The following is a 14,351-nucleotide window of genomic DNA, read 5'->3' as shown; positions in this document are numbered from 1 at the left end:
TGAGTTTTCAAAAATCCGCGTGAGCGATATCTTCTACCCGTGGTCAAAATAAAACTACAAATCCGCCTCCACTGTAATTGTTTACGAATATAATACATGATAGTAAATCTCTCTTGCGGTAGTATAGCTATCGAGAGTTGGAGCTAAGTCATTATCGGACCGCCGTCGTATGTAAATATTTAGTAAGATTTAAAATGGACTTGAAATAGCAATCAAATAGGACTAGGAGATTAATTTATATAATTAAAATCTTTTTTTTTTATTTTTTTATAAAAATATTAAATTAGGTATCAATAATACTTCTTAAACCAAAATACAAAAACCCATTTTCATAAAAAAGAACAGAAAAAGATCGCCGCCCGCCTGGGAAGCAGTACCATGGGATCTTGCCGTAGTACTCATATGGAAAAGTATCATTTAATAAATGAAATAATTAATTTTATGACCATTTCGCTTGACATGTGTTCGACTTCATAAATGGACAACGTAGACTACGCTAAAAGTTTATCAGCTTTGTCGTTCTTTCAATCGTTGTGCGATCTTGTTTACATGAGCCGAGGCGCGCATATGACTCTCGTAGCATAAAATTGCGTGTCGACAAACTAATCGGCTAGAAAACTCTGCGTGGATACAATAACATAACTTTTTTTCACTAGGATCTTAAAGAGTACAATGCTCAAGAATTTGTACGTAGAGAAAGAGAATAAACGGTCAATTAATTAATAATTTAATGCATATGTACAATATATAAATATGTTTTTTGCGAGATGAAATTAAGAGAATATGTATACTCGTTTGTGATCTTAATCCCCAATTATAACCAGATAAATAACAAAACTATTAAACCATACTCTGTTCTTCTTCCCGACCACAGATCAACGACAAATTATTTTTCTATTCATTTATATTATTTTATCTTTCTTTTCCAATGGATTATTCCTACAATACATTTTTACTTTCTTAAAATGTTCGACCCAGTTCTACTACGAACTGTATCTATAAATCTATTACAAATAAATGGACTTTTTTTTTTAAATATGTGTTATAGAAGTAAATATATGTGTTTATTCAAAAAATTTGGAGAACATATCAACTTTATTTGTTAAACCTTGACTCATTTCAATTGTTCAATAATAATATTATTAACAACTACCATACTATTAATAAAATGCATTTGCATCTATTTCGTAATGCCCTTACAATTTTATTTACGACCAAAAAATTACAAGAAAAGAAGAGTCTACAACATGTTATATCATTTAACGCACCGTTACACGAAATGAGGGGTATTCATATTAAATTAATATGATGCTAACTAATTAAATACTAACTGTTAAAAATTATGAGAGCATAAAGCTAAGTGTAAATAGAACTATAGATCCGATGGATGGTTGAATTGCGTTAAGTCAATTAGCATGAATTTAAAATTATTGACGTGCGTAGGCACTTCTACATGAAAACCCTGAATAGCGCTGTGATAATTAAGAAATAATTAAAATCTTTAAATTTGTAAATGTTTTATAAATTTTCATTCAATCGGGAGAACATTTTGTTTAGCAAAATTCTATTTTATTATTCAATATAATTGCCGATAAATAGATCATAGCAACATTCCATATTTTTCGAGACCAATGTTTTAGTAACATTAGTCTTTTGCCTAAAAATATGTTTCAGTCTGGACGATTTTTATACAGCGACTCTTATCTTGAGATTTAAAACAGGATAAAGTTTGGACCTGGATGCAATGTTGTAATCGTTTTCATTTCGCTTTAGGATAAACAAATTTTCGTGAACGATATTTTCAACACCTTCCTTTGTTAGCTTTATAGATCAACTATTTGAATCAGCCTCAATCTACGGCCAGGTTAGAAAGACCAAACTCTACTTTTTCTGCTTGTTAGACCAAATCTAGCTTTTTACGTTATATACTTGTACATATAGACTTATAGTGGGTTTTCAATATTTTCTTGCTTGTTTGACTCTTCGCTATGTTTCTACGCTGAAGTGTCTGCATACATATATATTTGCACATCGGTTGTTAGAGAAAAAGAGAGGAAAGGCATTTCGAATTGCCTTTGGCACCTTTCTTTAATATAGCTAAATTTTAAAGTAGAGTAGCTACTTTGAAGACTATTTTTTCGAGCATAAAGTTTAAATTAATCAATATTATTTTCCAGAAGTAACTAAGGCAGAGCAGTAAAAACCTATAATGAAGACAATAGGAATAAAATGTACGAATATAACTAACGTTCTGTCAGTGTAAGTTAGGAAAGCAGTGGTAATAATGTCAGTGCTGAGAACTGAAGAATTAATGATAATTGGCAATGTTAAATAACTGCGAAATATTGGCAAAACTTATTAGGTATGAAACATTATATGTATGTCGATTCATTAGATTTAAAAAACCTATCTCGTAGGATACCCTAACGACAACAAAACCTTTTTATTACGCAGCATAATGAACACATTTTCAGCATATTAACTTTAATGAGTGACAAATGCAGGTTTATCGCAAATATATCAGTACATATGTTCATATATTTACTTGTACATTCCCAAATTTTTGAAAAGGGGACTCACCACATCATAGCTTCTTAGAGGTAATCTCCATTGCAGGTTGCTAAAGATTTCGGATTTTTAATTAATCAAAGGTAAAGTTACTCGATTATGTGGATATGTAAATTTAGCTCTAATGTAAACAAATATGCAGTTACATTACATAGTTATTATAAGCTGACAATGTGCTCACTGGTTTCAAACCGCTTCTAAGCGGCTCAAAGCAGCAAACTGTTACATCGACTTACTACCTTCTAACATAGTATATATACAAATGTATGTATATACTATATGTAAATCACTTTAACTCTAATCAGCGTGACTAGTTTAACGACGTCACTAATCGATTTTGTTTTCATCTGGTCATTCGACTTACCTGCTGCCGGGCGATTATCGCGTTAGGGTTCTCAACTCAAGTGCTGTGACGTTTCAATAAACGAGTTAACGCTGTTTGTTGATCTATTCGTATTTATGTACATATGTAAATAGTCATTTTTACTTTCGATGATCAATAATTAGCGATTTTTTCAAATATCTTGCCACGCCAGTTTGAATATTTCACAAATTAAATAATCATTAGGAGATCACGCACATTTTAAATGGAAAAGAAGTGATAGAAAGAGGCAACGTCTGGCGAGCTACTGTGACAGCACGTGAAATCACTAACAAAAAGAACGCGAATGGGAATGTTTAATGTAATACAAGAATTTTTTATGTTACAAACCTGCTTTTCGGTGCTTTTTGATTAATGGCATTTATATCGAATATTTGTTTTGCGCATTTCAAGTATAATTAAGTTTTTGCAGATTTATAATAAGATCTAACAGGCATAGTACACGTGCATTTCTAATTATCAGAATTGTTTATGTAAGTTTGCTCACATTTTTACCTGCAGTGAATAAGTTTAAAAAAGGCGAATTTAAAAGCTGTCATTGAGAGAAATGATGTTATGAAGATTAATTTTATGAAAAATCAAAAGTTGTAATAAATTATACCCACATATATATGAATATGTATTTTAACTAAAATTTTTTTATAAAACTGGTATTAGACGAGTCATGATCATGATCATATATTTTAAAATTAGGAAAAACTCAATCATAAATATATACTCATATAAGATTTAAGATTTATTACTCACAAAATTATGATATCTTAGTTTTATTCATTATAAGATACCTATCACTCAATAGCCAGGGGCTCTCAATCTGTTGATGCCTTTTTGTATCTCTTAAATAAATTCGGGGCATTTCAAGTCATTAAAAGGATCACCCAAGCCTATGCCAGATTTTTCAAAAATACAGTTAATTCAGTTCAACTCCTAAGCGACTCGATTCAGTATTATAATATATGATTTGTCTTTCGCTCAAGCAGTGAATTTAGTGATTAAATTTAATTTCATTAATAATATGTTCTTAGACGAGACACCACCTTCGTTTAAATCTTTCAAAGCAAGACAAAACCAAGACAAGTACTTCAAAAAGGAAATATCAGCGCAATATTTCTTAAAAGGTTTCTCACTACCTTTGAGTATCAGAAAGAGCAACGGCTAATATGTGAGAAGGATATACGAATATGTATACATATGTGGAATGAAGGAAACCAAGATTGCAAAATTTCATTTAATGACTCAGAGAAGGGTTGGAAAAATGAGGAGTTACGATGACTGTAAAAAGTTTTCAAATAACTTAACGAATCGAATATCTGTAAAAATCAATAAGAAGATTGGCTTCCTGATGTCCAGGGATGTCGTTGAAGTATATGGACAAGACTAATTGCCCGAACTCTCAATAGAAGGCGATTTAATCAATGTTTAATTACTCAAATTTTTGAAAAAACGAAAAGCAATAAAGCGATAGGACAAGAACAAATCTCTAGCAAGCTCTAGCAGCCTCTTGGCCTAAGCGACAAAACATTTAAAAACGGTAGCAAGTAATTGACGAGAGCATGTATACAAAATATGGCTGGGTCATCTCTCCACCTACTAAATATCACATGTGAGCATATTTTGATAGACCATGTGGATACTTGTGTGAAAGATTTAGCTTCACAGTCCTCAAAGTGATTAGACTTTATCAATGTGGCAATGGACCTGATTAGTAGGCAATTGACCAGATATTCTCTTTCCGCCAAATCTTAAAAAAAACATTTCTGAGTAAACTCCTACAACACATTCGAAAGTCAAAATATTGACAAAGCCTTCTTAAAGTCAACTATCGGAAACAACCTTCAAAGCAAACGTAAGAATTATTTTATTAATAACTACTACTGCGATCTTAGTAGGTAAGTAATTGAACTAATTTCTCTAGGAACAAAACAAACGCTCTCTCATCGGTTTTTTTGTAATAAAGGTCTAACGACTTGGATTCACTGGATATTATTTATAGGCGTTAAGTTTTGAAACAAAGAATCGATTGGCGTGTCAATGGGGGTATAGCCGAGATCTGTAATGAAGTTATAGAGTTAGTCGAGAATAAGCCGTTTTTATTTCATTGATGATTTTCATGTCATGTCTGAAAAATTATTATTGAGTAATAATCGGTACTACAATACATTTTTAGAAGCAGCGAAGACGAGCATTATTCCATGAGACCCAATTATATTTTTGCTTAAGTCCGCCTTGTTTTTTGTAAGCCAAGTTATATAAAAGAAGGCGATAGAGTTCACACGACAATAGGAATTACGTAACCGGAGCGGTCCTTAATTTATATCCGGTCAATGACTATCGACTCCAATAAAAGCAGCATCTTCGACTGCCTCCAAAGTTATTTTAATAAAAATTCTCAACATTTCTTTTCTGTTTTTTTCCAGTAAATTTTACAGAACTTGTTCATCGACTACGTATTTATAATATCTCATCGTAATTGACCCGGACTGGTCCTTTTATCGATAATTATATTTTTCTACTTGTTCGTGTGAAGTTTGATCTCCATATATCAATTTGTGTGTGGTTGGCAACTATTTGTTTTACGAGGCGAATAGTTTGCTCGGCGATTTTTAAAATTGAAACGAAATTGAACAGCGATTTTGCTGGAAATTTTTAGTTCCAATCTTAAGGATCGCCTCAACATATTTTGGTGAATGTTTTGGGTATGAAGCGTGTTACTGCTAGACTCATATCAAAAGGTCTCAATCTTTTGTAAAAACGACGTCGATTAGACGTCTCAAAAGAGTTACTTTGCAATTTAGCTGAGGACCCTCCATTGATGAAACGAATCAGTACTGGTGAAAAGACGTGTTTTCTGAATATGACGACGAAAATGTCCAACAACTCAATGAATGGCGCTCCAAAAATTAACCAAAACCGAAAAAGGCTTTTAAAAAGTGTATTGAAAATTAGATGGAGCTTTGGTACGCTTGTATTGGAGCCTTTTTGAAGGCGATAATAAAGATTTGTATTAAAATGAACATGTAAAATATTAAAATGTAGTTTTCTTTGTCAGTCCGCATTAAATTTGATCATATATGCATGTATATATTTGTGAAAATGCTTTAAATATCAATAATTATTTTGCAGCGCAATTTCTAGCCGATCAGCAAACACATTCCCTGTGCAAATTTCCCAATAAAGAAAGTCTAATATAAATTAATTGTCTACAGTTAATTACATATGAATATGGTATACTTATATACAAGTATGTAGTTACATATTCGATTAAGATAAGCCGTTACATATTGCAAACAGCTTAATTACTAAATTACAAAGGGGACTATAAATAAGGGAAATATATAAAAGAAAGAAAAGATTAACGCGAGTGCCATAAAGAAATGGATCGCTATCATCTGAACCGATCGATTTCATGAATGAAATATAGTAAATATAGCAATTGTCGACGCTTACTCATCCCAAAAAAGGAAATACAACTGCAGGCTTGTGTTTTGGTTCGGTGTCAAAAAGTGAAATAAACAAATGTATCATCAATTAATTAACAATAAATTAATGAAAAATGTTAGAAAAGAACATAAAATAAATAAATAAATAAATACGAAGGCATTCACATGCTGCCGACGATCGCCTTTTATGCCTTTCTCATTGACCGCCTCTTTCTTACTTTCATTACGAGTATAGTAATGAACTTGTTGTTGTTGCTTTATTAATTAATAAATATTTTACTAGGCCTCTTTGAAGGATATTATAGAGCATAATTACGAAAAGTATGTATGTATGTGTTTTTTCATAATTTTTACTATATCTTCGTGAATAATATTTTTTTGTTTATTATGGATCTATAACTGTAGGTATATATGCCTATGTACCATACATATTCCTCTGCACTATATGTATATACTTGGAGTATATATCTTTAAGCTTTAACCGCCATTCATCTTCAACATTAATCAGCATACAAAAGTCGTTATGGGCGGTTATGACCGGGTAAATCCTCATTGCCTCGCTTTTCTTACTCGTATACAAGCCTTTTTGTTATGTTGCGTGTGGTCAATGCTTTGTCAATTTTAATTATTGGCTCAGCTACAATATTACAAGACGTTAAAGTTTATCACTTCGAAATTTAGGTAAACATGAATATGTTGTTGTTGTAAAGTCCCTTCGTTACCTATATTTACTACATACCACAAAAAAAAAACCTAAGAATTCTTTAACAGTTCTAGATCCTACTTAATTTAATTTGTATTTGTTGTAACTGCTGAAAACATTCCCTAACTATTTGGTTAAATGCTGATGTATTTTACCGGATACACATCCGGTTCCGTTCAGCTTGCCATATGTAGACTTGAATGTCTCATTGCATTCAAAACATGTGTTGGATATATCGGTATCAAGTCTACATACGTACGACTCTAATCTGTCACAATTCAAGATCTTCATATGCGGTGTATTTTATTTTCATTCCCAGGACACCATTGGGTAGAAGAAGACTTAAGAAGGAATGTAGTTCTACGCATGGCGTTTCGTACCTGTTTAAATATAGTTGCGTCTAAGATGTGGCCTGTAAGATCTCGTATGTGGTCGGCTTGGTGAACCTGGGATTTTGTTCTTCTTTGAAAAAATGCCTGAGCAGAAACTATTGAGTAAGAAGTTCTATGCTCTCCTTGCCGGGTAGCATGGCTTTCACTATGCCTTTGTACATATATTATGGTGGGTCAAAAAAACAAGTGGTACTCTGAAAAATAGGTTCTTAGGCATCTCTAAGAAAATCTCTCCAAGCATGAGCTCTTATTTGTAACGGAAAGGTCCTCCGCCTTACTTATATTATATACCTATAGTTATAATAACGGTTGAAATTTTTTTCTTTTCCTTATGAGTTTTATACCAAAATTTTCTTTTCTTCTCTGCTATTATTTTCTTTTTTTTTTTAATTTAATTATTATTAATTTTTTCATATATGTTTGACGGCTTATCTCGTAAACGCTTAATTTAATCGAAAAATTATAAAGAACATTTTTGTAGAGCAGACCGATCGCCTTATATATAGCGAACAACACTTTTTTGTTATGACGTCCTTGTACTTTGGTCGTATTTACGGTAGTTAGTAAAGGAAAGGAAAGAAAGCAAGAAAGGCTAAATATAACAATTAGTAGTTTAGGGTGATGGATTGTCGGAATCGGAATAATCTTTTTGAAACTTGTTTCGACTATGAGAGACAGTCTCACAGAGACACCGAGATTATCTAGGAGTCTGTGAAATCTAATAATACTACAACACGTAAACTTGAGAAGAAAATCAACCAAGCATTAAGCGATTCACAATGGTTTCGCGATACAGTCTTAAAATTTTAAATATTATAAAAAAATTCATCCAGTTAAAATAAAAAACAGAAAATTAATTTGTTTCAATAAATTTTTTAATTGGAAACTAATTTTTTTTAAATTTGAATAACCCCGAACGCAGCAACCCTATGCAAAAATGCAACACTGTGTTCTATTACAAATGCGTGAGCTATTACTTTTTCAAAACCATATGTTTACCAACAAAATACCTTCTCATACAATTATTTTTCCAGGATGCAATTTCATTAAATAAATGAAAAGCTGATAAAAAAAATATTTAAAGTGAGTCAAAAATACCGTTTTCTTTATTCAAATGTTCCCGTCGCAGCGAGAAGGATCTTAAAACTATCAAAATAATTTTGTACAACTTACAAATTAAACTATAAGAAAAGTGATTTTCTAGTGTGAGTGTAATTTTTAGTTTATCAAATAAATAAACGGTGAACACATTAATAAAATGAGTTCCGCAACGTTATCTGCTGCTATTCAGAGTACTGCCGGAGCCGTGCCTGTTCGCAATGAAAAAGGTAATATCAATTGGATTATATACTATAAACAATATTATGACTATAAACAACTCATAATTTGTCAGGTGAAATATCTATGCAAAAGGTGAAAGTGCAGCGCTATGTGTCCGGAAAGCGTCCTGACTACGCTCTAGTAGGCAGTAGTTCTGATGAATCTGATTTGGAAGATTTCATAGATCATCGCAAACGTGCTGCGCAAGCACAGCTTGAACGTCGCTCTCAGCGTGAACATGCCGAGGCTCATTCGGGTGATGAAGGAGAAGTCGATGATCCACGTTTACGACGTTTGAGAACGCGTCCAGAAGATCAGGAAGAACTTGAACGTGAGCGTCGTGAAAGGCATAGACACATACACGAACCAGAGATTGTGGAATCAGAATCAGAAGAAAGTGAGCCAGAAAAACCCGAAGGCACGGTGACAAATAAAATTACACTCGCCTCTGAGTCGGACACAGACTCAGATGTAAGTGAGGATGAGTTAGAACAACGTCGTCTCAAATTGCGACATCGCATGTTGCAACAGCAGAAGGAAGAAGAGGTAAGAAAATTCGTAGATGCATACATACATATGTGTAACCCGCTATATAAAATATAATTTCTATATGTAGATTTTGCAAAAAGAAGAGGAAAATAAATCTGAATCCTCAGAGACCGAAAGTTCTGAATATGAAGAAGAGACCGAGAGTGAGGAAGATAACGAACCGCGGTTGAAACCGCTTTTTGTGCGCAAACGTGAACGCGCCACTATACAGGAAAAGGAACGTGAAGCACAAAAGCAAAAGCAACTAGAGGCCGAGGCTAAACGGTCAGCAAAGGAACGTAGACGCGCTACATTGCGCTTGGTAGAGGAAAGCGTGAAGAAGGATTTGGAAAAGGCTAAGGTAAAGTAAAATTTTGCTGTTCTTAAAATTACGTATTCATTATCAATTATTTTTTCTTACAGCCTGACACCGCGGAAGCCAGCATCGATGATGTGTGCACAGATGATGAAAACGATGAAGTTGAATACGAAGCGTGGAAATTGCGTGAGTTGAAACGTGTAAAACGTGATCGCGAGGAACGCGAAAAGTATGTGATATTAATATGATGTCTGTTTTGATATTTTTATAAACCAATTCCTTTTATAACTCACAGTGCTGAACGTGAAAAATTCGAAATTGATCGTATGCGTAACTTAACTGAAGAAGAACGTCGCCAGGAACTCCGTAACAATCCTAAGGTTATCACTAACAAAGCTGCCAAAGGAAAATATAAATTTTTGCAAAAGTACTATCATCGTGGTGCTTTCTACTTGGACGAAGAAAATGATGTGCTGAAACGTGACTTTGCTCAAGCCACACTGGAAGATCACTTCGACAAAACTATCCTGCCTAAAGTGATGCAGGTGAAGAACTTCGGTCGTTGTGGTCGTACCAAATATACGCATTTAGTGGATCAAGATACAACGAAATTCGATTCGCCGTGGTATGCTGAAACTTCAAATAATATCAAATTCCATAATGAGAAAGCTGGTGGTATGAAGCAAGTGTTTGATCGGCCCACATTGTCTAAGCGCAAGAAGATGGAATAGAAATTTTATACAGAACTAGGAATCATATACATGTATACATACATCCATATGTATGTACAAAACAATTTTAGAGATAAGCATTTAAGAAAGCTTTAGTTTTAATATAACAATAGCGATAGACTTATCTTTTAAATAAATTATGTGATGATAACACGTCTCACAATAACAACTTCTTTTATTTTGAAGCTTAGAGTTAGAATTTTTATTACACACCAAATTTTTCTAAAGCACTTAATTGTTTATTTATCATTACCAAAATCAATGGCCATTGGTATTGGAGCTGCGGCTAATGAGGTTGTTGCCAAACATTTCTCAGCCCACTTCATCTTCTCATCACGCTCCTTCATTTTATCCAACGATGTCCATGATAAATCAAATTCTAATCTGTAGCTGCCAAGATATTTCTGATCGACACTGCCGCTCCATTCCTGGGCACAAAATTTAGAAATTAGCAAATTAATATTATTTTATATATGGTATATACATCTCCACTTACTTCTGGCGAAAGCATACTGAAATAGCTCTGGCCGGATTGACGTTGATAAAGATGATAAACATGGCCGGGTTTCTTTGTGAAGTTACAAGCGGCATTGTGCAATAATTGACTCTCTTCGGACTCCTTTAGTATTTCCATGGCTTGCGCTTGCAGCATTTTAATCTTGAACATATAAATGTAGAAGAAGTGTTTCACTCTAAGCAAATATGCCGATCTCACCTGATCTAGTATCACACAAAGCTTCTGGCATGTTCCAACTTTCAACTGCTTATCCGCATTTTGTATTTGCGTTGCCAGTGAAATGATGTCTTCCTCATTATGCATAGACACACGCAATGGATCCAATATATTCACGCCATTTGGATGGGGATTCCGTTCAACCAACTGCGCTGCGAAATTATCACATATTTAGCGAAAAGTTTATTAACGAATGATTATGGTATGGTGCAACAAGTAATTACCTTTTTTTACGGCAGTTTCATATGTCAGACGCTCCATTTCTATTGCGCTCCTTTTCATAACAAATCTGAAAAGCTTCTTATTTTAATTTTTTTTATTTGCTGTGTAAAATTGTTGCTGTAAAGCATGCAAGCATTGTATGGTCAGATGCTTTTGTTGTATCGAATTGAATTCAATTGAATTAAATCGACAATTTGTCGAAGGATCAACCTATATATAACGTATTGCTGTTTCAGTAAAAAATATTAGTTAACATTTTACGATACTTTTCCACTTCTCAGGAGGAATTTTTTAAAACAGGTAACTTTGAATAGTTGTATCAGCGAATCAAAAACTTGCTCTATTGACTTATCGATAACTTTGTGGTACCGTCCCATCACTTCTTCAAACCCATATGTTTTGATAATTTGACAGCTATGCACAGTGGTGCAATATAAATTGTTGTATATTGATTATATATTATGACAACAAGTAACATTAAATGGTAACAATAATAAAATATGTTAAGAGCCACAAATGTGTATTCAAGAGCATATGTGTGAAGAAGCATAACATGTTGCTATGAATACAGAATCCAGAATATTTGAGAAACATTTTATTTATAGCAATGATTCTTATCATCAATCGCAATCAGAAATCCGACTTCAATTGTATGCGGTGGCATTTAAAATATCAAACAACTTTCTTTCACAAAACCGCTACATTTTATTAGTTGTTATCAATTGATTACGCACATGTATGACATACTTATTTGCTTGTATGAATATACACCGACTACACCGGGAGAATAAATCTAACACCTTCAACAATTAAATATAAGTTTGTTCAAATGTTATATAGAAAATTGAATGCAATAAGTATATTGCAATGGAAATGTTTTATGTTATCATAACATAATTTTCAAATTTGCAATAATCTTTACTGTCAGGAATTTAAAGCACAAACGGAAAGATGGCACGACGACCTCTGGGGTAGTCTTTAAACTCCTTTTTGTAGTTGCGGTGTTTTCCCAAGGCCCAAATCGTCATTTGATAAGCGCCAGCAAATGCAAAAAGCAATGCTGGTAGACATTGCGTCATTAGAGAGAATGCTACCCAAGAACCAATCTCATATGTGTAGTTCGGACAAGAGACCATACTGAAAGTGGGACCATTTTAGTAAAGTTAAAGTTAACAATAAGGGTGGATAAACTTACTTGAATAATTTTGTGAAGGGATTGCTATCAGGTACTGGAATTCGGCGCACCTTTGTGCCGGGAGGACGCAAGTTGCGAAGAGCAATGTGTACTGAAAAGTTGCCTAATTCGCATATCTAAAGTGGGGGAAAAAATGGTTTTATTAATTTATCGACATATTTGTATATATATTTTTTTATAAATATACCGCGAAAGCAGCTAAAGAACCCCAGACTTGAAGACAACAAGGGCTGGTGAACAATGGGTGATTAACGTGGTAGGAAACATATGCGGTGAATCCCCAATAGTAGCTGCAATTTTTGAACAGATTACGAATGGGCATAGTAGCATGCGAGAAACGATGTACAAAAATAGTCTCCAAAATTCGTTTCACATAATGTACAATGTAGCAGCCAGCAGCGATACTGTAAAAAGAAATAAAATTATACAATTTATGCAATTTCTTAAAGTTTGCAAAGTATAATAGCGATTTATAATTAATGCAAAAATTGATGAGCGCTTTCGAAACACGCAGCGACTGCCGTTCGACCGCGGCGAAGACATAACACAGCAAAACATAAAAAATTTAAAAGGTTAAACTGGGTCGCCGTTTTTGTTGTTTTCTGCATTGTTGCTATGTTTGCTTTTCAATTTTATGTGTTGTGCTGCACTAATGACAGCTACTAGAGCTCACCAGGGGAAAGTTCAACATTGACAAACTTACTGTGCTGTTAATGAAATTGGTGTATCTGCTGCTTCACCATAGATGAAACTTGGGCGTCCATAGAAGATAAGATATACAAAAAGCGGACCAGCGTACTCAGCTAAAAATACAGTCTTCCATCCAATTTGTGGACCGAGATCTTTAATGTAGATCTTGCTCGACTTTCCTAAATTAGCCGCCTCCAATGTATCCGTTTCCTTCAGAGCTTTGCCACGCGGCTCCAATCGTAAGGACTGTCGCTCCGGTGCCGGTGTGCTACGGTATTGTTTATGTATGATATAACGTAAGTCCCCAACAGTAGTATTGGCCGGAACTTGACATCTTCCAAAAGATTTGGTGCCAGTTGTTGACAATATTTCAATCTAGTTTTTTTTTATAAAATTGAAATTGCACTTCAGTATTATGAATACAGAAATAAGTTGGTTGTAATATACGTATTTTGTACGCTTCAACTTACATCCATTATGCGAATTAATATACCAGTCTTATTGATATACGGAATGCAAATATTGGTCAAGTTACATTCACTGTCAACGGCAATTTGTATAAATTCCACTAAACCTTTTTGTTAAATGCTCTATGCACAAATAAGTTGCTATGAAAATTTCGAAGTTTATTCGAACCCAAGAAGAGAAGTCAAAGTTCAGTCGATTATTCAAAAGTGTTGTTGGCATACTGATCATTGCCTTTCAAGTTATCGATAAATTATCCGATATGCGCGTTTGGTTATTTTAATAAAACAATTTTTTATGCACAACTATTTCAAATTGTAGAATTTTAAAGAAATGCTGATGCGATAAATTTATTTATAGGCTGAAAAAAAGACAAAAAAATCCCTAATCCATCAGAATGTATTGAATACCCGCTAATAACGTTTTCAAGGCAAAATGTACGACAGGAATTTTTTAATCTATCGGGAATTTTTAAAAACGCGTAATTTTGTTACTCCAATTTTTTTTTTTTTATAAAAAACATTCAGGAATTAATTATATTTCTGTTTTTAAAAAATATATAAAATGATATTCGAACTAAATCCTTTGCGGTTAAAAGAAATAAATTAAAGTGAGAGAAACGGGGACTAGGTAACCGTTACAACAACAACAACAAAAGAAATA

General features: G+C 33.5%; 3 protein-coding genes across 3 annotated transcripts; 1 reads left to right on the top strand and 2 right to left on the bottom strand.

The window, feature by feature from the left end:
* The first annotated feature begins 8,501 nt into the window (after positions 1-8,501).
* Positions 8,502-10,552, top strand: Mfap1 (Microfibril-associated protein 1). The gene is made up of 5 exons (XM_036361795.2): positions 8,502-8,813; positions 8,879-9,351; positions 9,422-9,694; positions 9,757-9,881; positions 9,948-10,552. Exons 1-5 carry the CDS (start codon positions 8,744-8,746, stop codon positions 10,381-10,383), a joined length of 1,377 nt encoding a protein of 458 aa, XP_036217688.2. The 5' UTR covers positions 8,502-8,743; the 3' UTR covers positions 10,384-10,552.
* LOC106623334 (uncharacterized protein C1orf50 homolog) lies at positions 10,541-11,673 on the bottom strand. Its single transcript, XM_036361818.2, has 4 exons — positions 11,341-11,673; positions 11,099-11,268; positions 10,880-11,041; positions 10,541-10,811 (listed from the first exon to the last, which is right to left on the bottom strand). The coding sequence occupies exons 1-4, from the start codon at positions 11,396-11,398 to the stop codon at positions 10,623-10,625; spliced, it is 579 nt and encodes a 192-aa protein (XP_036217711.2). The 5' UTR covers positions 11,399-11,673; the 3' UTR covers positions 10,541-10,622.
* A 346-nt stretch (positions 11,674-12,019) lies between these two features.
* On the bottom strand, positions 12,020-13,858 carry Sc2 (trans-2,3-enoyl-CoA reductase Sc2). Its single transcript, XM_036361805.2, has 5 exons — positions 13,694-13,858; positions 13,237-13,598; positions 12,721-12,937; positions 12,534-12,649; positions 12,020-12,475 (listed from the first exon to the last, which is right to left on the bottom strand). The coding sequence occupies exons 1-5, from the start codon at positions 13,697-13,699 to the stop codon at positions 12,271-12,273; spliced, it is 906 nt and encodes a 301-aa protein (XP_036217698.2). The 5' UTR covers positions 13,700-13,858; the 3' UTR covers positions 12,020-12,270.
* Positions 13,859-14,351: the final 493 nt, after the last annotated feature.

The sequence above is a fragment of the Bactrocera oleae genome, chromosome 6 (genome assembly GCF_042242935.1).
Source record: "Bactrocera oleae isolate idBacOlea1 chromosome 6, idBacOlea1, whole genome shotgun sequence".
NCBI classification, from domain to species: Eukaryota; Metazoa; Arthropoda; class Insecta; order Diptera; family Tephritidae; genus Bactrocera; species Bactrocera oleae.
Note: the sequence above shows the minus strand (reverse complement) of the source record. Positions and strands in the feature narration are given on the sequence as shown.

Excerpts from the sequence above, each read along its gene's own strand:
- Mfap1 (XM_036361795.2), top strand. The coding sequence starts at position 8,744 with ATGAGTTCCGCAACGTTATCTGCTGCTATTCAGAGTACTGCCGGAGCC. Across the intron at positions 9,352-9,421 it reads AACAGCAGAAGGAAGAAGAG|ATTTTGCAAAAAGAAGAGGA; the intron begins GTAAGAAAATTC and ends TTCTATATGTAG. Across the intron at positions 9,882-9,947 it reads GATCGCGAGGAACGCGAAAA|TGCTGAACGTGAAAAATTCG; the intron begins GTATGTGATATT and ends TATAACTCACAG.
- LOC106623334 (XM_036361818.2), bottom strand. The coding sequence starts at position 11,398 with ATGAAAAGGAGCGCAATAGAAATGGAGCGTCTGACATATGAAACTGCC. Across the intron at positions 11,269-11,340 it reads TGAAACTGCCGTAAAAAAAG|CGCAGTTGGTTGAACGGAAT; the intron begins GTAATTACTTGT and ends ATAATTTCGCAG. Across the intron at positions 11,042-11,098 it reads TTTGTGTGATACTAGATCAG|ATTAAAATGCTGCAAGCGCA; the intron begins GTGAGATCGGCA and ends TATATGTTCAAG.
- Sc2 (XM_036361805.2), bottom strand. Across the intron at positions 12,938-13,236 it reads CCAATTTCATTAACAGCACA|TATCGCTGCTGGCTGCTACA; the intron begins GTAAGTTTGTCA and ends TTCTTTTTACAG. Across the intron at positions 12,476-12,533 it reads CCCTTCACAAAATTATTCAA|TATGGTCTCTTGTCCGAACT; the intron begins GTAAGTTTATCC and ends TCCCACTTTCAG.